Source organism: Festucalex cinctus, chromosome 21, assembly GCF_051991245.1.
Source record: "Festucalex cinctus isolate MCC-2025b chromosome 21, RoL_Fcin_1.0, whole genome shotgun sequence".
NCBI lineage: Eukaryota > Metazoa > Chordata > Actinopteri > Syngnathiformes > Syngnathidae > Festucalex > Festucalex cinctus.
Window position 1 is genome coordinate 9,665,461 of NC_135431.1, and position 21,623 is coordinate 9,687,083.

Genomic DNA, 21,623 nt, shown 5'->3' on the forward strand with positions numbered 1-21,623 from the left:
GAACTCAAGCGATGCAACCAAACTAAGAACGCCGATTGGCTGAAACGCACAGTTCCGAGTGGCCGACCAATCGGAAGACGCCGTGTAAGGTTTACAGGGAAACGTTACGTTCACAACAAAGTGATGAAAAGAAAAGCCATAAGGAGCTGTTTTATTATGTAATTTTAAAAGTAGTAATTAAGAAACGTGTAAATCGTGGTATAAAAGCGGACATAAACCTTTTCGAAATATATGTAAAGTAAAGGTTGATTCATGACAGATATACCCGGAGGCCATTGTTCACGTGTATTACTTTTTCGCCACTAGGTGGAGACAAATAACCACCCAAAACCTGTAGACTATTTGTACCCTTATTTTTAATCAGGTAACATCAATAATATCGTTAAATAAAAATACAGGTGTTTGAACAATTTAAATACATTTATTTCATGTATGCACTGTTCCACTCTCCAAAATTCCGCTGTGTTTCTTTTATTTATTCCATATCATTACGTTTTTCTTTCACACTTTTTGGCTGTTTAATGTTTGTTGTACTTCTCGCTCACCCATTTTGTACTGTTTTCACCGTTTTTGGCCGTGACATTATTTTGTGGAATGCGCCCTTGCCGGCAGCCTGTTTACAGTAGCTACAAGACCTCCATTACGCAATATAGTTTCCCTTAATTTACACTTTTTTTTTAAAACTTCTCCTAGACTTTTACATTTATCTAGAGCACTAGAACCACTGAGAGCTTTGCCCCAAAATAAGGGCCGTCCGGGCAGACATAATAAATAAATAACAAAACGCCACACTCTTATTTTACTGTCGTACCGGAAGTAGTTCGATCAATTAGTTCTTCCTTGACTTCAAGTTGCGCGCTTCAATCCAACTTTGTCCACCTTCTCAGAGGCGCAAAACGCCAGCGCGTGGACGCAAGGATTCTTCAACCACTGCTGAAAAAAATCTTTCTTTTTATTTTTTAAGCATTAAACACTTTTGTTTGACTTGCACAACAGCTCAGTAACACTCCACTCCCCCGTGCATCACAATGTGGGGAAACCACAGGAGTCGGTACCGGAGCGGTTCCGGATCGAGCGAGGAAACCGAGATCGTGGTGAACATCGGCGGGCTGAAACAGGTGTTTTGCCGCGACGTTCTCAACCGCTTCCCAGACAGCCGCCTGGCCGAACTAGTGAACTCTGTGTCCCCTCTCCCAAAGGAGGACATCTCCTCCCTGTGTGACGACTACGACCCCGAAAAAGGAGAGTTTTATTTCGACCGGGATCCAGACGCGTTCAAGTGCATCACGGAGCTTTATTACTACGGGGAGATCCACGTCAAGCGAGGCATCTGCCCCATCTGCTTCATGAAGGAGATGGACTTTTGGAAAATCGACTCGGATTTCCTGGATGAGTGCTGCAAGAGCAATTTGAAGGAGGTGGAGGACGAGCTGGAGGAGATCGCGGAGAAGGTGAGGACCATCCTGGTGGACCGGGAGGGAGACCCGAGCGTCAGTGGCTGGCAGCGCTTCCAGACGTGCGTGTGGAGGTTGATGGAGAAGCCCGAGTCGTCCTTGCCCGCTCACATCATCGCCATCCTCTCCTTCGTCTTCATCCTGGTCTCCTCCGTGGTCATGTGCGTCAGCACCTTACCGGACCTGCAGGTGGAGGACGAGGAGGGGCACCTCACGGAGAACCCCACTTTGGAGGTCACACTCAAAACAATAAACTTGAAAAATGACTTGAGTTTGATACATTTTTAGTTTGTCTCAAACCATGAAGGATTTACAGTGGTGCATTGAGATCCGAGTTTAACTCATTCACTGCCAATGACGACTATAGACGTCAAAAATCCAAGTAAACAGCCAGTGCAAATTTTGACAAGAAATTTGAATTTAGTTTGAGTTATTCATTGTTTTCATTCATAGTTATTAATCATTGTTGTTATTAATAACAACGATGACAACAATTTCATGGCTAAGTGCTACCATCGTGCGTAGAACGGATTCCTGTTACCCTACAACACGGGCGTTGACGTTCTTGTGGTCGGTCTTGGTCTTACTGAGACCACATACTGGGTCTCGGCATCTAAAAGTCAATTTTAGTCGACTAAAAGTGCTCTTTATTTTTGTTGACTAAAATTGGATTAAAACTAAAACACAATCAGGTGACTGAGTTATGACTAAGGCTTTAATGAAATTTCATCAGAAAACTATAATTAAAACTAAATTATTTTTTTTTGTTATTATTAAAATTAAAATTTTATTTTATTTTATTTTATTTTTTTTAAATTAACACTGGCTGTTTGCTTGGATTTTTTACGTCTATAGTTGTCATTGGCAGTGAATGAGTTAATTTGTTCATATGGCCACATTCCAAGGTTATCATAGGTAATAAAAACAAACAAAACTAACTAAAATTGAAAAAAAAAATGTTGATGAAATAGGAAAAAATGAATATGCTTTAAAAAAAAATACTATGAAACCGTGTTTTACTTTTATAAAACTATAGCGAAAATGTCCTTCGTTTTGTCAATTAATATCATATGAGCTTTCAGGGTTCATTTTAAATGTATTTATTTTGAGAATTGTATCTTGCACTAAATACTCAATAAACACTAAAACTAATAAAAACTCATCTAAAATGAAGCATTAAAAATAAAAAATAAAAAATTCATAAAAACGAACAAACTGGCTTTAAACGCTAATTAAAACTAACTGAATTTAAAACATAAAAAATAAAAAGTCAAACCAAAATAAAAACTACGGCACGGTACTAAAATGAAAAACCCCAAACGATTATAACCCCTCCAAACTTGCAACTCAAAATCATCTTTCCCCATTAAATTGAATTTAAATTCCATTAATCAATTCCACCCCCCCCAAAAAAAAACCAAAATATATAATTTTAGTCAATAAATTAGCACTATTTTCACATTTTATAAAAATATGTAGTAACACAATTAAATACAATTTAAAGAATTAAACAATTTGTGCATGAATAAAACTGACAGTTTCTCAAATTGATTATAATTCAGTAACCTTTTATGGTTTGTTTTGTTTTTGCAAAATACATAATCAGTTTGTAATTCCTACCAGCAACACTAAATAAATGGGCACAAAAAATATACACAGTAAAAAACAAAAACAAAACTTCTACTTTGTAACTTTGATTTTGTAAACAGAACACGATTGAACTGGAAACCACATCTAAAGATGAAGTGCAATTTCTGGAGAAATTGCGCGGGAATGCTGAAAGCTGAATGCTAAGATTTGGAATGCTTATGAAGTAAATTGAGAGGTAAATTATGACATTTTAACCTCCTGGTTAGTGCACAATGCGCTTGACCAACTGTGCCACCGAGCAGTATCAGACACCTGGTAATGATGATAAGTTATATGTATGGAAGTGGGCGTGGAAAAAGATACTTGCAAAAAGTAAGTAATGTCCTATTGAAAATGAATGGGGAAAAGTTGCTATTAAATGTTAAATTGTGCAAATACTGTAAGTAATGTGGAATCAGGTGATATATATATATACCCCGGGAGGTGTGAATTTTTGAAGCTAGTTGAAATTGGAAGTATTATGTGGGAGTTGTTAGGCGGCAGCATCCCCACAATAATCGTCATTTCACATGTATTTTGCTTCAGTGTATCGAGACGGTGTGCATCGGCTGGTTCACCATCGAGTACGTCCTGCGCCTGATCTCGTCCCCGAACAAAGTCAAGTTCGCGCTGGCCTTCATGAACGTGGTGGACTTCATGGCCATCATGCCCTTCTTCGTGGTGCTCCTCCTCACCTCGCTGGGCGCCGGCGTGATGGAGCTGGCCAACGTGCAGCAGGCGGTGCAGGCCTTGCGCATCATGCGCATCGCCCGCATCTTCAAGTTGGCGCGCCACTCGTCCGGACTCCAGACCCTCACCAGCGCCCTGAAAAGCAGCCTGAAGGAGCTGGGGTTGCTCCTCATGTACATGGGCGTGGGGGTGTTCCTCTTCTCCGCCCTGGGCTACACGGTGGAGCAGAACCACCCGGAGACCTTGTTCACCAGCATCCCACAGTCCTTCTGGTGGGCCGTGATCACCATGACCACGGTGGGCTACGGCGACGTGTACCCCAAGACCACCTTGGGGCGCTGCAACGCCGCCATCAGCTTCCTGTGCGGCGTGATCGCCATCGCCCTGCCCATCCATCCCATTATAAACAATTTTGTCCTGTTCTACAATAAGCAGCAGGTTCTGGAGACGGCCGCCAAGCATGAAATCGAACTGATGGCGTTGCGCTCCGACCAGGACGGCGGCGCCCGCAAACACGTGTGTGGGGCCGGGTACACCCATATGGCATTTCTGAAGAGCCCACGCAAGGCAGTGGCGGCCAAACAGGGTCCCAACGTGAACGCGAGCTTGGTGAAAACCGCTGAAAACAAACATTCAGTAGTTCTCTGAACAGTTACTCACAAGGACACAAATGCAGGTGGTGCTTTTCCTCTAATTTGCAGTTCTGGGAAAACAATTAAGACCACTACAAAATGATTAGTTTTTCTGATTTTGCTCTGTTTAGTGGTACAGTGGAACCTCGGGTTATGAATTCAATCCATTTTGTGACCAAAGCAAAACTAAATTTAACCTGTATTTAATCTGTTAAGTTAAAAAACACACTTTATAATGACGAAATAACATGTTTGCTAGCAAAACACTCTAAAATAGCCTTTTCGCAGAGTACACTTGTCTGTTCGCCACAGCTAGCCCATATAGCTAGCTAGAAAATGGCTAGCACATCCCACAATGCAACACGGCTTTAGCATAGCAAAGTGTTTGTTTGTTTTTAGAACATGGAGCCTTGCTAGCATTATTAGCATATAATAATTGGCTGAAGGTGTAACCTGGATGGTTGGGACCTGGTTTGAGACTGCTAGCAAGCTAGCTATCGCTAGCTTCAGCAGAGGGAACTGCTAGCGCCTCATTGCAAGGCTTATTTGAATGCACCTATGGGTGTTGAGAGAAGCGCTTTACAAATTTGATTTCTTATTATTATATTACAGATGGTTGATTTCACGAAACTACCCAGCGTAATCACAAATATGGAACACCATTCTCATGTTTACCACTATTAGCGGTACAGCTTGCACTGCAGCAGTTCCCCCCAAAATATGTAAATGTGTCATTCAGAAGCACTTTTGAAGGTATTGACTGGATTTGAAAGGACATTTAACTATTGACCCAGTTAGCTGTGCCTTTGTGATTCCATTCATTGTGAATTGAATTGAATTGTGACTGAACAGCTGCAAGTTCAACGGATATAAAAAGTCGACTCACCCCTGTGAAAATGTCAGGTTTTTATGATATCCACAATTAGACCAAGATATTTTCCACCATCTGTAACCTGTAAAACTCAATTGAAAAAAAATTGAAATTGTGGAGGGTAAGTACAAATAAATAGGAAACAGCATACGTATGTCACCTTTTCACTAAATATACAAAACTAATGAAAAAATGTAGCTAGGGTGGTATATATATATAAATTATTTTATTTTAGTTTTTTGACAAAATTCATTGGAGTTGTTCGGTTTATAGGTCACATTGATGGTGGAAAAAATTTGGAAATGATTTCTCATATAATTTTATATTACAGCTTGGCATATGAACAGGTGTTTGTAGACTTTTTATATCCACTGTATAGTAACAAGCCTCATGCTGTATTTGTGAGCCTTATTATTCCTATGTATAAATCATAATGGTCCTGTGTTTGTTTTTGTGTCATAATGGAAGGTGTGGAAGGCCCACAGCATTGTTACGTTATCGTGGCTGTGTGCTTAACCGCCTGGCTTGTAATTTACAATGTATTTGTCATTGTGTACTACAAGTGTTTTTTTTTAAGGTGTGGTCTCATTTCTGTGGTGGAAAAATGATAACTTTTCAATACATTTTTTTTCAGTTCACTATCTTCTCCACTAGTGTACATAATAAAGTGTCCAGTGAGTGAACAAAACTGAAGGGTTGGTGTGTTGTCTAGTGCAACCTGACAGCTGTTCACGATTTGTCTGTCGCCGTCAATTTCGGCCACGGCGTGACTGCGGCGGAATGTTTCAAAGGTCGTGACCCTCTATTCTTCACAGCCGGTGCTTGCTTTGGCTGCAGGATATTCAACTGTGATGGCTTTAAATGTTGAAGCAGATTTTGCCGCTTCCCAGAGGATCTCCGGATTGAGTAATTCATTAAATTGACTATATTGTGTTGTGTAACAATGGGCTAGCTTAAAAAATGTATAGACATTATTTACATTTTGAGAAAAAAATGAATTTAAACTTTAAAAAGCACTTTTTTGGAAGTAGCACAGCAGGTATGTTGCAAAATTTGTCTTTTGCGCAAAAACATGTATTGCAGAAGTAATCATCAAAAGTGAGTTCATGGTGTATTTAAACGGCCGGTAAATTTGTTCGTTTTAATGTTGGTGTAGCTGACAAGTAGCCCACATAATAATGTGTGAGGACACGAATGTTTAGGCATACGCTAAAATAAAGACAAATGAACCATTAATTAATGTGAAAGACTATTTATATATTGAATTAGAATTGTTAAAATGGAAGTCAACCCCCAAATTTTCTTTATATGTTGTATGTGCCCCTACTAGTTTAAAAATGGCATTCTGATGAATACTGTGTTTGTGGAATATGAATTAAGCAGCAAAATCCACCCGTTTTTATCTATACCAGGGGTCGGCCATGTTGCCACTCGCTGTTGACTGAAAATGACAAACAAAATTTCTCAGGACTCAAGTAATGACCAATCACCGCTCAATTTGCAACTGTCATATGACCAAACTCAGAAAATAAGGTTGGCTGTGATTGGTCTGAGCAACTGTGATGTCATTTTCAGTCGACAGCAAGTGGTAAAATGGCCACTACGAGATAGATAAAACGGGTGGATTTTGCTACTTTATTCATACAATTAAATAGCAGGACCACATAGAACATATTTTTGTAAAGAACATTTTTTGGGTTGACTTCTTGTTTTACTTACTAAACGCTCCAACTTAAAGTTTTTGAAGCATTTACTTCGACAGTTTCACTTTTAATATTTAATAAAACAATATGTAAACAAACTGATTGCACTTAGCTTAACTTAGCTTCTTAAGCACTGAACTTATCCAGACACTAAATAAATAACTTACTATCTGATTTACTGCATTTTCTTATATCGGTTTTAAAAACAAACAAATAAACAAGCAAACAAACTCCTGAATTCTGTCTGGAGTGACTGACGAGAACAAGCAACTAGCATGTAAGGATGTAGCATACAAAACGGCAGTAGCGGATAGTCGCCATCTACAGGCCTGGCATGAACATTACAGTGTTTTTAAGCTGCTTTTCAGGTCAAATAATGTCATCCGTATGCAAAGCACGACTTTATTTTTTGAATGTCATTGCCATAAAACAACACAAAAGTGCAAATTTCAACGTCCACATGGCAACCGCTTCGCTAACGCGAGCTAGTTTTGCATAGGAAGGTCGCACACATTGGCCGGCCGGCCGCCCACGCACTCGAAACAACAACAACAACAACAGCCATCTTGTCAAAGCCTGGGAAGAAAAGCTTTTATGCCCAATGACAGGTGGAGCTCGAGTGTCAAATGGACAAATACGCACGCATCTTCAAGTTCAAATATAGAATTCACAAGCTTTCAACCCGAGGCAAACATTCTCGTCCTTGCCGCCCACCCCCAACGCACACATTCGCAAACAACTGCATACATTTCCCGCTTTTAGTTGTGACCTGCTGTGGGCTGTTAGCTAATCGCTATTTTCACTCCTCCATGTCGAAAGAAAACATCACACTTAAAGTGACACTTTTTCGTCTGTATTATTATTGTGACAATGCCATGTTTTGTTGTTTGTTTGTATCCAGCTTCTACTCATTTGACATGTAGAGTTGTGAGGGTGGACAATAATGACAGCAGCGATATTTAAAAAGCAACGTGGCTGACCTGCACTTCTCCTAACGATGACGTGTTGCCACATACACTTGGCAGCGCTTCCCCCTCTTCCTTGTCTTGCAGGACATCCTTTTTTTTTAAAATATATATTTAGTCTTGCAGGACATCCCGATGCTTGGTCATTTGACGTTTTCCAGATCTCACAGGTACATTGTGAGCCCGCCCCCCCCACTCGTAAGTGGGAGGAGCAGGCCATAAAAGAATTATGTGTAAATTCCAATGTCTAAAAGCAAAGGTATGCGGAATTTAATAAACAAAGTGAGACAGAATGCGGTTATCATGTGTCCCGAGGCATTACAATTATTTAAATGGCTTTCCATCCAAAATGGCCAAACCTATTCATTTGAATAATAGCGTGCGATAATGCGTAATAGTGCTTTGACTTTACAGTCTCCCCAGTCGTCGTCTCATTTGGGATTTATTTTCCGCTACAGGAACAGGCCCGTAAAACAAATTTCCCCCGATGTGGCCAAACGGCCCAGAAGCGCTCGTCTGCCGAAGGAGTTCGCAGAGACAGTTGCTCGCGTAAGTGCACCCCGGAGCGCCATGACCGCGTCGGGGAGACAACAAATTACCAAGATTAATCGTGACCTTGTGGAAAATGGAAAGTCGGGATGAGGTGCAAACTCGCTGAAGCGCTTTGTTCAACCTATCACGGCTTTTATCTTGGAAAAAAAATGTCGTGGTGCAGAACAATGTCTGGCTTTGTTGGTTTTATGTGCAATATCTTAAATTGCATCACATGCAAAAAGACCTTTCAGTAGACGAATGTACGCCAATTTCCTAAAGATGTCGCACGACATATCGAAAAGCATAAAAACTTCAATTACTTTCATTTAGGGATGGGCGAGTACCAATATCAGGTATCATACCGGGTACAGGCTGCTGATACCAGTCAATGAAAAACAACCTGATAATTTGGAGCGCCCAATTAACCTGCCAATCATGTCTTTGGAATGTGGGAGGAGACCGGAGTACCCGGAGAAGACCCACGCGGGCACGGGGAGAACATGCAAACTCCACCCGGGAAGGCCGGAGCCTGGACTCGAACCCGAGTCCTCAGAACTGGGAGGCGGACGTGCTAACCAGTGTAAAATCATTGTGTAAAATTCCTGAAATATAAAGCATTTATTTATTTATTTATTTTTACAGTATTTACCTTTTTTTATATGCTTGTAAAAAATTTGAAAATGTTACTTTTACAACATCACCGGTACAGTTTTTATTCAGGATGGATGAATACCAAGGTATCGGTACTCGTGACTGTGGACGATACCCGTATTGGCAGACCTCTTGTGGTTGTTTTATGATCAGAAAATTAGAATTTAGAGTATAGAAAATTACCATTAATTGTATTCAATTTTCTTTAAAATGATCTGTCTTTTTTTTTTGTGTGGAAATTTTGTCTAATAAAAGTTCTAGTGGTATCGGTACTTGGTATCGGTGACTACTTAAATTGAATACTCGTAATGGTAAGGGTCTGAAAAAAAAAGTGGTATCAACCATTCCTATTTATTAGGATTATTTTTGCTTTCTAATATGAATTGCACAGATTCTTGGTCATATTTTATTTTATTTTTTTTCAAAACATTTTTTAATTAATTAATTATTTTTTTTAACCTGTATTTTTTTGTTTTATTTTTACAAAGATTTTTTTTTTCCCACAGTGCTTTTTTTTTTTTTTTTTTTAACACTTTTTGAAATTGAAGTCCAGGGTGTTACCCCGCCTACTGCCCAAAGCCAGCTGAGATAGGCTCCAGCACCCCCCTCGACCCTTGTGAGGAATAAGCAGCCAAGAAAATGGATGGACGGATGGAAATTGAAGAAAACTGACAAGTTGAAATGCAGTTTTCCGCCGCTTCACCGGACTCATAAAAATGCAAATAAATGCAAAAAGGAAAAAAAAAAAAAGCTGTTTGCCAAACAGAAAAATAAATGCTGGCGAGCTGGCCGATGATTCAACTTGTCTGACTACTGTGAATGTGGCACTTTTTCTTTTTTTTTTATCCGTACCAGATTATAGGGACGTTATGTATGACGCTGTCTTGTCTGTTAATGAAAAAGATAAGAAACACATCCATAGTCTTTAAAAGTGTTGGAAAATGCGCACTCAGTCTCTTGGTATCTTCCCATTTGGGAGGAGACTTACAGCCTCATTATTTTCCTCCCATCTTGTAATCGAAAGAGGACTTAGGGAGCCTCTAATGTGATATAGAAGACTCAAAAATAGAATCAAAGATGAGATTTGCTCTTCGGTAAATTACCTCTCTGCTTACATTGATGCGTGCAGCAAAAGTTACACCGAAGGGCCGCGCAACGCACCGAACGAATTCCTTCTGCGTGTTATCATCTTGTCTCCAAAGCATTTTTTGTTTGTTTGCTAATGTGGTAGCTTGATTTCCCCGTGTTGCGGTTGAGTGTTATTACCCCCCCGTAAAGGGCAGATTTCGTTTGAAACGGGATCTCATCGGCTTGCGGAGGTGTTAGCAACGTTGCGGCCGGCGTTGTGTTTGTTTACATTTGCTCATAAAACACCTTAAGGCCGTAAAAGTCGTGAAGATAAGCGGCGCTGGCGCGCACTCGTAATGCGGCAGAAGTTTATGCGCTATAAATCAGATTATATAGCTTAGCTCCACTTTTATTTTGTTATCTTTTGTCGCACAACTCCTTGTTGATGCTGGTCACTCTCTTCAGAAGAGTTGTCCAAGCCAAAGAAAAAGAAAAAGTTTGAATATGAGTGTGGGAGAGAATGTATAAGCAAACTCATATACAATTTAAAGAAATATGGAACAGGATGTAGTCACCCAAATCAACAAATATGTTCCAGCTCACAACCCCAATCAACACCCCATTTTTATGTATTTATATTTTTATGATAATATGTTCTATGCAGCCCCACTAGTCTAAATATTCTGGTTAATATTGTGTTAGTTAAGCAGCTAAAACAAGCTGATTTTATCCATCTCAGGGGTCGGCCATTTTGCTACTTGCCGTCGACTGAAGATGACATCACAGTTGCTCAGGGCTCAGGTTGCAACCAATCACAGCTCAGCTTCAGAAAACAGGTGAGCTCTGATTGGTTGTTACCTGAGCCCTGAGCAACTGTGATGTCATCTTCAGGCGACAGCAAGTGGCAAAATGGCCGCTCACTGAGATGGATACAAACGGCTGTTTTTTGCTTCATAACTCATATTCCAAAAATTTAATATTAATCAGAATGTCATGTTTAGACTAGTGAGGTCACATATAATATATTATTGTCAAGAAATGTTCAAGGTTGACATGGGATAAGATCTGGGAAACAAATTGATTACATTGGGGAACAATTCTGAAAAAAAAAAAAAAAATCGACATAAATTTTTATGCTGACAAACTAAAAATTGGCATGCTTATTCCATATAAAAATACAAAGAAATAACATTTCACATAACCTGCAAAAAAGGAAAATGGAGGCCCCAAACAAAACTGCACACAATAAAAATAGAATTGTTGACCAATTTAATGAAATTGCTTCAAGTGGTAACGAACAATTGACTTAAATTAATCCAAAGTGAATATTAAATTTAGAATTTATATTAAGTTTAATGAACTCATAATTAATTAAACTTAACTCATTCACTGCCATTGATGGAAAAATACGTCAAATGATGCATTTTTGCTGGGCTGGCAGTGAATGTGTTAATATTCACTTTGGATTAGTTTAATTAATTTAATATGTTCACTTTGGATCAACTTAAGTCAATTGTTTGTTACCAGTTGAAGCAATTTCATTAAATTGGTCAACAATTGAATAAGAGAATATATGGAATAAATATATGTTTCATTAATTATGAGTTCGTTAAACTTAATATATTAAATTCTAAACTTCATATTCACTTTGGATTCACTTAATTATATTAATTGCATATATTAAGTTAATCAAAAGTGAATATATTAAGTTTAATTATGAGTTCATTAAATGTAATATATTGTATTATCAACTTAATATATTCACTTTGGATTAACTTAAATTAATTCAATCGTGTGCTACCACTTGAAGCGTTTTCATTAAGATGGTCCACAAGTCTCATTTTAGAGTTTATAGCTAATGTATTGCTTTTACTTGTTCTTCTTCTGTGGTGTCTATTGGCAACTTGGTACATGAGCGCCACCAGCTGATTTTGTCCTTCCACTGCAAGGAAACCAATGTGAATTGATTTCAAGCTATTTTTTAACAATTGTGATCCGTCAATATTTGTAAAATGAATAAATAAATAAATAAATAAATGAATAAATAAATAAATAAATGGACTGACCAATAGCATTGTTAATATGTGACGATTAGAGGCAAAATAAAAGCCAGCAAGTAAATGAGGATTCACTGTGTTTGTTCCCGTTTTTTTTTTTTTTTATAAAGTGCTTAAAATGTCATCCATTTCGAACATTCCAGTAAGACATTTTGCTCTCACCTTATCTGACAGTTTGAATGAGCACCTTGCACACCGGTGCCAAAGTGCTGAGTGAATTTCGCCTTTTGAGGGCTGACAAATGAATTGTTCAAAGCTCAGTCTTGTTTTAAAGCCGCTTCGCTTTATTCCAAAATCAATCCAGTCATTGCCGGACTTTCTTGGCAAAATGAATTCCATCGGAGGGTTACAAAGAGCAGCTGGCAACATCAAAAGAAAGAAAACTGCTCTCTTGTGTTTCCTCTTGCATACTAGAGAAGAAATCAGCCAATGCGGCTCCTTAACTCATTCACTGCCATTGACGGAAAAAGACGTCAAATGATACATTTTTGGGCTGGCAGTGAATGTGTTAAAATGACATTTTGGACAAAAATTGCTGATTTGAAGTGCTCTCTCCCTGTCCTTTTGTTCACTTGCAGTGGCCCTGCATCACCTCCGCTGATAACTTGTATGGACACCTCATTAAGGAAATTGGCCTTGAGAGACCAAAAGAGTGCGTACTTGCTGATGCACTTGCCCCGGCTGATTATCTCATTGGGAGACGATTGTTTTTTAATTGTAGTGGAAAGGTGCACTGCTACAGTCTCAGTTCATTCCTAGCGGCACATTCGTAAAATTAAAAACAGTACACAGCGTGGGCTTCATTACGCTACTGTAACTCCCTCCCCTGGGATGTAGCATTGATCTGTGCTGGTATTCCAAGAAGCCATTTTTTTTTTTTTTTTATATAACAAGGATTTGCATTTTTGTGATATGCAGCCATGAGTATACTTCCACTGATTATTTGGATCACTTTGCTGTTATGAGTTCTAAATCAATGCTTCATTTTAATCTGATTTAATACGCAAAGACTTTTATTGCACAATAAGTCACGATAAGTCCAATCAGGTTCCAAATTTATAAGTTTACTTTTTGTTCACCAGGGAACTTTTTGCCACTGTTGATGCTCAGATAACCGCAAGACCAAGCGACATAATCAGGAGTAATAATAATAACAACAACAACAACAATAAATCAGCTAGTGTATGCTGTAGTCGATGTACCAAGACTGACCTGTGAGGGGCAGTATGGTGCTACAAGGCAAAAGTAGTGTTAGGAGGTGAAATAGAAGAATATAGGCTAACTGTTAGCTTATAACTACATTGCAGTTGCAAATGCTAATTTTTATCGAAGTGAATGACTTGGGAGACATGTTTAACAATCAACATAGCCAGGTGCTCTCGATTTATGTTACATGAATCTGTAACTGGGCCTTATTCAAGCGTTGACTACAAACATATTGAAAATATTACCGAGATGATGCTAGCTGTAAGTGGCTAGCGAAAAATGATAAATTGTCGATTTTTAGCATTTTAAATTAGCCATTGAAGATAATTATTGGAAGTTGAAATTGTTTTTTTTTTGTAATTTCCTGAAAAGTAGGATTTTACAGCGCGACGTTACTGAATATTCACCAACTGTATGATTTAATAAATAACGTCATATAATAAACCAAAACAGATGAATACATGTCACATTCTTTTGCGTGTGTGGAATATGAGTTAAATAGCAAAATCCACCCATTTTATCCATCACAGGGGCAGCCATTTTGCCACTCATTTTAGTTGACAGTGGTAAAATGGCCGCCCCCTGAGATGAATTAAAACAATTAGTTTTTGCTGCTTCACTCATTCACTCCCAGCCTTTTTCACAGAAGCAATCCCGTTCGCTCCCGGCTGTTTTACTGAATTTTGACTGATTTTGCAAGGCCCACAAAATATTGTGTTCAATTGCTATAAAAGCATGGAACCTACCAAAAGAAAAATTAAAGTCTCTTCTTTCATCAGGAAAAAAAGGTATGTTTCTATCTGTTTCCGTTTTGCAGCAATTAGCATTAAAAGAGAGCTAAGTTTCATCAGTTTTCACAAATCTATTTAAAATTCAAAGTAATTTGGCTTTTTTTCTAGATGGCCCTGGTTGATCTCCTTTGCTCTGCTGCCACCTGCTGGCCGTTTGTGTAATAACTACCATTTCTGCAACCGTTCTTTGCAGTTGAGAGGCTGCATCAAAGTCTTCTGTATGCTCTAGCATAAAAAAAACAACAACAACAAAAAACAAACGTATAAATACGTCTTTGGGAAACTTAAAACATAAAAAAATGCAATGTTAATCAGAATGCCATATTTAGACTAACACAACATAAACAGCTACGCAACATGCATGTTAAGAGATTTCACTCATTTTTAGATATCCAAAATTCATCTTTCAAGTTTGACGTCAAACACATTGGGTCAATACGTTGTCTGTCTCCGCCCAACCTACAGAAAACATTCAGCCCGCCCCGCCCACTGACACACGATCTTGCTTGGCCGCCTTGACCCTCCCTCCCGCAGCCTGGGAGCCCAACAACAGGTGAAAGGTCTTTTATAGACGGCGTATAAAGCCCCCGCAGGGACAGTTCCAGCCAGACGATAATCCCTTTCGCATCAGAGCGAAAAGAATCGTTAGCGGATCCAAATAACTCATGGCAAGGGATGCGAGGAGCCATCAAGGAGATTTAGATGTCACTCACTGATGAAATGCTGTTCTGTTTTTGTCCTCGTCTTTTTTTAATGCTTGGAGGTAATTAAACTCTGTCAGGCCAGTTTGTACTCTTGTGTGAGTGATCACTGAGCCCGTAGAAATCAATGTCCCAAGCGAGACGGGGAAAAACACAAAAGGTGGCGTTTTCTGGCAACGGTGGACGTTTTTATGCACATTTTGAGCATGGCAATGAGGTGTTGCAATCCCCGTGGGCAGCAAAATGAACGTGTGCTTTATTTTCATGTCAAAGTCCTGACAGGACAAGGTGAGTCGGCTTGGGAAAAGTCATTAAAACTTGTCATGCTCATCAATAGCCCCCCACACAGAAACAAAGTCAGCTTTTACACTTGAGGTGTCAAAGGGTTATGACTGTGATGACGATGCACCGTCAGCTTTCATAGTCATATGCGTTAAGACAGGAAATGTTTTACTCTGCCAACTACAAACTATTTTTCCTTCCCATCATGCTCAGAAAATGACTATTGTAAATTAAAAGTTCAACATTTACGATCACACATACTAGAGCCTGATTATTGGTCGCACAAGATTATCATGCAATTAAACTCATCTCAACTCATCTATTTATTAATTTATCAATCTTACGTTTACTCCGTATTAGGGATGTAACGATAAGCGCAATATCGTGATATTAAAATTTCCACAATATCATCGTCGTCGCGTTCACAATATTTAAATGCAAATGTCTGAAAAAAGTCATTTGCATTTGTGCAGTTCTAGCACCCTCTGGTGGCTACTTTTTTAGGGCGAATTAATTTTCATTAGGGATGTTTTGGCCCTTCTATGTTTAAAATCTACACTAATTGTGTGATGAAGGGGAACGTAATATGCCTGTGAAGCAAGTCAATATGTGGAGGAGCTCAATTAACAATATAACATAATAATAATAAAACATAATAATAATAACATTGCTGTTATGTACAAAAGCACAATATTGTGCTTTTGTTTTAGTATGATCACTTTTTTTTACAATATTGTGACCATTTTTAAATATCAACCTACCCACAGTATCGTGATAATTATCGTATCGTGAGCGTCATATCACGATAATATCGTATCGTGACATTTGGATATCGTTACAGCACTACTCCTTATATAGCAGCGTCAAATTGTGGCATGGTGTTAAAACAGAGCATCCACCAAACAAGAGCCTATAATGGCCTATTATTCCGTCGGGAGCAGTAAAGAGGCCGTTTATTTCGTCCAATCATGCAGTTGTGGAAGTGACCTCAGTCCTCTGTCAGTAATGAGGTAAAAGTACCCCCCTCCATTTTATACGGCGAAGCGGACTGATGATTTATGATGGCGACAATGCATGTCGGGACAGCGACGAATGAAGATGGAGGTTAATGCATGGGATGTTGTTGTTGTTTTCGCACTCGTCACCTCAGCTACGTGCTGAAAAGTGATTCAATGAAAAATCCGGCGGACCCTGAACATGCGATTTGAAGTCGCGAGGCGTGGGAGGGTTGATAAAAAGGCTCAGTAGGAGCATTCGCATGCTAATGGCGTCTGGAAACGATGCCTCTCTTCCACCTTCAGGTTACATTTTAATGAGGGGGGAAAAAAAATAAAATCTCTTTTCTCCTTTTAACCTGAGCTGGACATGAAAAATGGTTAAAGAACAAAGTGTGTGACTGATGTGCAGATTAAAACTAATATGCTCTGGAGGAATTTTTTATTTAAGGAAACTTCTCCTGGAGCTCTTTAGAGGGCATCGTTGTGAAATGATGAAATACATGTCATAATGTCAACCAGAAAATGAGCAATCATGACTTCAGATTGAGGATCCATAAAGACTTCACTTCATTGACAACGCTGTTTATGCTACCAGTTGATTTTTTTTTTTAAATCAACAGGAAATGCCCCTAAATCAACAGGAAGTGACCCATAAATGCACCAAAATCAATAGGAAGTGCCAAAAATCAACAGAAAATACCATGAGAACGCCACAAAATCAACAGGAAGTGCCTAGAAATCAACAGGAAGTACTCTGGGAATATCTTAAAATCAACGAAGTGCCCCAACAGGAAGTGCCTAGAAATCAACAGGAAGTGCTCTTGGAATATATTAAAATCAACAGGAAGTGCCCCATGAGTGCCCAGATATCAACAGGAAGTACCCCGGGAGTACCCAGGATTCAACAGGAAGTACCCCAGGAGTACCCAGAATACAACAGGAAGTGCCCAGAAATCAACAGGAAGTGCCCCGGGAGTGCCTAGGAATCAACAGGAAGTGCACCGGGAGTACCCAGAAATCAACAGGAAGTGCCCCGGGAGTACCCATAAATCAACAGGAAGTACCCCGGGAGTACCCAGAATACAACAGGAAGTGACCAGAAATCAACAGGAAGTGCCCCAGGAGTACCCAGAAATCAACAGGAAGTGCCCCGGGAGTACCCAGAAATCAACAGGAAGTGAGCCGGGAGTACTCAGAAATCAACAGGAAGTGCCCAGAAATCAACAGGAAGTGCTTCAGGAGTGCTCCAAAATACACAGGAAGTAAAGTGTAAGTGTGCCAAATTGAACATTATACTGTATATACATACATACATATACATATATATATATATATATATATATATATATATATATATATATTTACATATATACATATATACATACATATACATACATATATATATATATATATATATATATATATATACATACATATATATATATATATATATATACATATATATATATATATATATATATATATGTATATATACACACACACATACACACACACACACAGTAGTGACACAGAAAAAAAGCACTTGCTAATGTTGGATTGTGAGCTCAAGTGGTGGAGTGATTTCTAATAAGTGGGAGAGAGGTGCATTAAGAGAAAAATAAGTACTTGTCTCGAGCTTTAATTATAGATATATATGGGCCAATTTGTTTGCTGACATTTTAAAACATATTGTTTACCTTTAGGATAAAACACACTGAAAAGTCATTCATATCACAAAACGGGCCAGCAAGATTTTAAATTTTGACCTTTTGCATTCCCATGGCAGTCAAATCATCTATAAAGGCAGCGCTGTGGTAAAATGTCAAGAGAAAAGGTTTCCTCATCATTTCATCTTACCAGCCTGCTCACTCTTAAACATGAAAAACACGACATCCTGGAGATGAAATGTGTTTCCTTCCAGCATTTTCACCACCATGGAGGTACATGTTTGCTTTCACACTAAATTCAGTCTCCGAGCCCTTTCATCAACATTTAGCTCCCAGCATTCAAAGCCGTTCTGCCCTGGCCTGTATATCAAAATCAAGTTTGTTTTCCTCTGTTCTTTCTTTGATGAATGATGTTTCATTTTCGTAAGTGAGGGCCTGAGCAGGAGGCTGTATTTTATCCTCAATAGAAATTACTACCTATGCAGAGGTTTCATATTGTTAGTGATGGCAGGAGAAAACTGAAGAATGAATGCGGCGTAAAAAAAATAAATAAATGCAGTTGGAGGTCAGCTGGAAGATTCAGCCCACACACTCCTACACAACATCATTAAAACAACAGGACACACAAGGCTGCAAGCAATGGAAACTAGGAGAAATATCTGACTTATTGCAAGAGCCTTAATATGTTGTACATTTCTATTAGATCCGAGTTGTTTTTTTGGCCATAATTCACATTTGACTGGAAAAGAACACAATCACCATAACTAAAGTAGTATTGTACACACAAACACTTTCACCACAAAAAAACATAACATGCCCAATGACAACAACACTGAACTGTCAAAAACTGAACAGAACCAGAGACTTAAATACAAGCAAACTGACGGTAAAACGAGACGCACCTGGACACGACACGAGTGGCTGGAGGAAGCTGATTGGCAGAATCAAGGCACAGGGCTGACGAAAACAGGTGGAAACTATTACTTAACGAGTACACCTGATGTGAAAAAACAGACATAGGGAAAATGTGAAAAAAATGAAGCAAAACCAAACCTAAAAACACAGACAATACCAGTTTTATTTTTATTGGTCTTTCTGCTTGTTTCACTACAGTTCATAGCCACAAAAATGATTTAAAAAAAAAACAATCAACACTATTTTTACATTCTACCTTGATGATTATTGCTCTCTTCCCTGGAATCATCTTATCTGACCAGTCCAAGTTCACTTTCAGTTAAAGACACCACTTGTCTGTTTTTGAGAGCTTCCGGCCCCGCGCATGTCACCTCCTCCAAATAAAAAACATTCTGAAGATGTTCCTTCAGCCACCTCCACAGATACTCCATTTTCCCGTCGCACACCCACGGGTTTGTTGCTAGGACCAACTGGAACGAAGAGTTCCTGCCATCCAGCAGGCCCCTGGGGAGATGTTGCAGCCGGTTCTGGTTGAGAAGAAGCATTTGAAGGCGCTGCAGACCCGAGAAGAGGGATGGCGGAAGGTCTCCGAGTTGATTCTGCTGTAGAAACAGACGTGAGAGCTTCGGGTTATGACTGAAGGTAGACGGCTTCAGGGTGCGCAGTTTGTTCCCAGCGAGGTTAAGAATGTCCAGATGGTGCAGGTTCATCAGGGCATCTGGTTGCAGATCTTCCAGTTTGTTGTCACTCAAGTCAAGATGTTCCAGATGTTTCAGCTTCTGAAGAAAAGACACCGGGATCTCGGATAAACCATTCCCGGACAAGTCCAACCAGATCAGGCTGTTGTTATCATCAAACCACCCAGCTTCTGCTTGTTCTATGCGATTGTTTTTGAGGACCAAGTTGCGGAGTGAACTCTGGCTGAAGACTCCTGGAGGAAGACATACAAGCTGATTCTCTGTGAGATCCAATGAGTTCAGCCGGGAAGCGTTCCGGAGCAGATCCGAAGGAAGCTTGTCTAATTTGCTGGCATATACCTGAAGCCTATTCAGAAAGGGTACAGCATTGAAATGTCTGGCTTCTAAAGACGAGATCTGGGTAGACCGGATCGACAACACAGTGGTGTTGGGCGGTAAACCGTCTACAGGGAACAACGTCATGGTCGAAACATCAGCGCACTCCACCTCAGCGCCTGAACAGGAGCACTGACGTGGGCATGCACGGACACAGCAGTTACTCAGCGCACAGAACGTCAGCAGCAACCTCAAGTTCATCTTCAACCACTGCACATAGTAAAACAACATAAACCAGGATGACTGAATAGTTTGTATTCTTAGATTATGACAAATATTTTCAGTCTTACCTAAAGGTAAAGTCGGGAGCTGAGTGAATGAGGCCAGTCAGTCGGGACAAAATGTTGCAAGAGACAAACAGAACCAAGTAAACAATCTCAGTCATTCGCTACTGACCTACAAAAGGAACTTGAGAGCTTTGAACCCTTGTTGACTACAGAAACCCCCCACCCCCCAAACCCTATACATATTTTTACAGCATTGACAGCGTTAACATCTACAGGGAGTCCTCGATTTACATCATACTCGACCTACGGCATTTTGACTTTACGACACCCGTGTCTTCTTTTTCTTTAACATTTCCTATCGAGCAGGTCGGCTCACCGTCATGCATGTCACATTTCCGTGTTTAAGTTTCCAAGCTCTGTTTTGCCGTCCGCCAACAATAAATGTCCGTGTGGAAAAACAAAATATTGGTTCCGGCAACATCATTTAAATTACTGTATAAAGTATTTTGACGTAAATTTCGATTTTAGCGGTGAAAGGCTACTTACGCGGAAATTTGGGCTACGTTGCCAGCGTGGGACCGGAATTTGTTTGTAATTCAAGAACTCCGTGTACAATATATTGACAGAGAACAAGAGTATTGATATAACAAACATACAAGAGTATTGATATAACAAACATATAGTACACAATGTAAGTGTACTGATCCCTCTGTGTTTACAGTAAACAAAGCATGTTTTTTCCAAACAAACTTAATTTATCACACAATATATATCGAGACTCATGCTTAAAACGTAGATTATAAAATCAACATACAGTTCTTGCTTTCTGTAGGCATAAAAAGCAGGATTCAGGGCGACTGACATTCAATAAACTTCAGGGGGAAAAAAGTAAATAATATAATAATATACTTCCTGTTTTCATGCATCTTTAGTCAAATTTAGTTCCCAAAAAGAACTAATATTGGTAATAAGGTCTATTTATTCATATTTATTGAGTGGACTCAGCTGTGGTTAATTGAACTGTGGTTTGGAAATGACTCAAAACAGCTGTGGAAACTTACCCTTCAACATGGAGAGTTTAAGAGTCATCCAGTAATGGCCCTAAGGCGATTTTAGAGGGCATTATTTTTAGAAAAAGACCAAACATGGATTTAAAAGCAGGTATTGGGGCACGGCTGGACAGCTTTCATTGACTGGACCTCTTTCAAGCGCTGCAGAGCTTAATCCGATACTTGCTGGCAGTCAGTTCCCTTTGTTCACCAAGCTTGTATCAACAAAGTCTACCTTCTGCATCACCACGTCATCATCTTCTACCGCGGGAAGGAGAAGGGTCTGATAAACTAAAGAAACATTTGAGGATACAGAAATGAAAACAATAACATATGCTATTTGTTAGCTTACCTTGTTGCCGCTTTGCTACAACGGTCTGTCTTCTTTCAGCACTAGTCTTATCTCAAATAAATGTTTCCTCACCAGCAATCACACCAAGTACCGGTAGCAGGGCCCAAA

At 39.4% G+C, this 21,623-nt stretch overlaps 2 protein-coding genes across 5 annotated transcripts; one reads left to right on the top strand and one right to left on the bottom strand.

Moving 5' to 3' along the window:
- The first annotated feature begins 884 nt into the window (after positions 1 to 884).
- Positions 885 to 5,969, top strand: LOC144010782 (voltage-gated potassium channel regulatory subunit KCNF1-like). Its single transcript, XM_077511254.1, has 2 exons — positions 885 to 1,688; positions 3,630 to 5,969. Exons 1-2 carry the CDS (start codon positions 1,029 to 1,031, stop codon positions 4,419 to 4,421), a joined length of 1,452 nt encoding a protein of 483 aa, XP_077367380.1. The 5' UTR covers positions 885 to 1,028; the 3' UTR covers positions 4,422 to 5,969.
- On the bottom strand, positions 1,023 to 21,601 carry LOC144010783 (uncharacterized). Of its 4 annotated transcripts, none has more exons than XR_013281343.1 (6): positions 21,516 to 21,601; positions 21,176 to 21,424; positions 20,178 to 20,196; positions 19,071 to 20,097; positions 18,802 to 18,896; positions 1,023 to 1,637 (listed from the first exon to the last, which is right to left on the bottom strand). XR_013281343.1 is itself a non-coding variant. In XM_077511255.1 (2 exons), exon 2 carries the CDS (start codon positions 20,086 to 20,088, stop codon positions 19,105 to 19,107), a length of 984 nt encoding a protein of 327 aa, XP_077367381.1. In that variant the 5' UTR covers positions 20,089 to 20,097; positions 20,178 to 20,302; the 3' UTR covers positions 19,017 to 19,104. The 4 variants fall into 4 exon arrangements, 1 of the variants encoding a protein (XP_077367381.1); XR_013281344.1 differs by having other exon boundaries at positions 21,176 to 21,454; positions 21,516 to 21,549; XR_013281345.1 differs by lacking the exons at positions 21,176 to 21,424; positions 21,516 to 21,601 and adding an exon at positions 20,422 to 20,456.
- Between the last annotated feature and the right edge of the window lie 22 nt (positions 21,602 to 21,623).

Bases quoted from the DNA above. Each gene is read 5' to 3' on its own strand.
- LOC144010782 (XM_077511254.1), top strand. From the start codon at position 1,029: ATGTGGGGAAACCACAGGAGTCGGTACCGGAGCGGTTCCGGATCGAGC. The intron at 1,689-3,629 runs GTCACACTCAAA...ATTTTGCTTCAG, and splicing joins CGGAGAACCCCACTTTGGAG to TGTATCGAGACGGTGTGCAT.
- LOC144010783 (XM_077511255.1), bottom strand. From the start codon at position 20,088: ATGAACTTGAGGTTGCTGCTGACGTTCTGTGCGCTGAGTAACTGCTGT.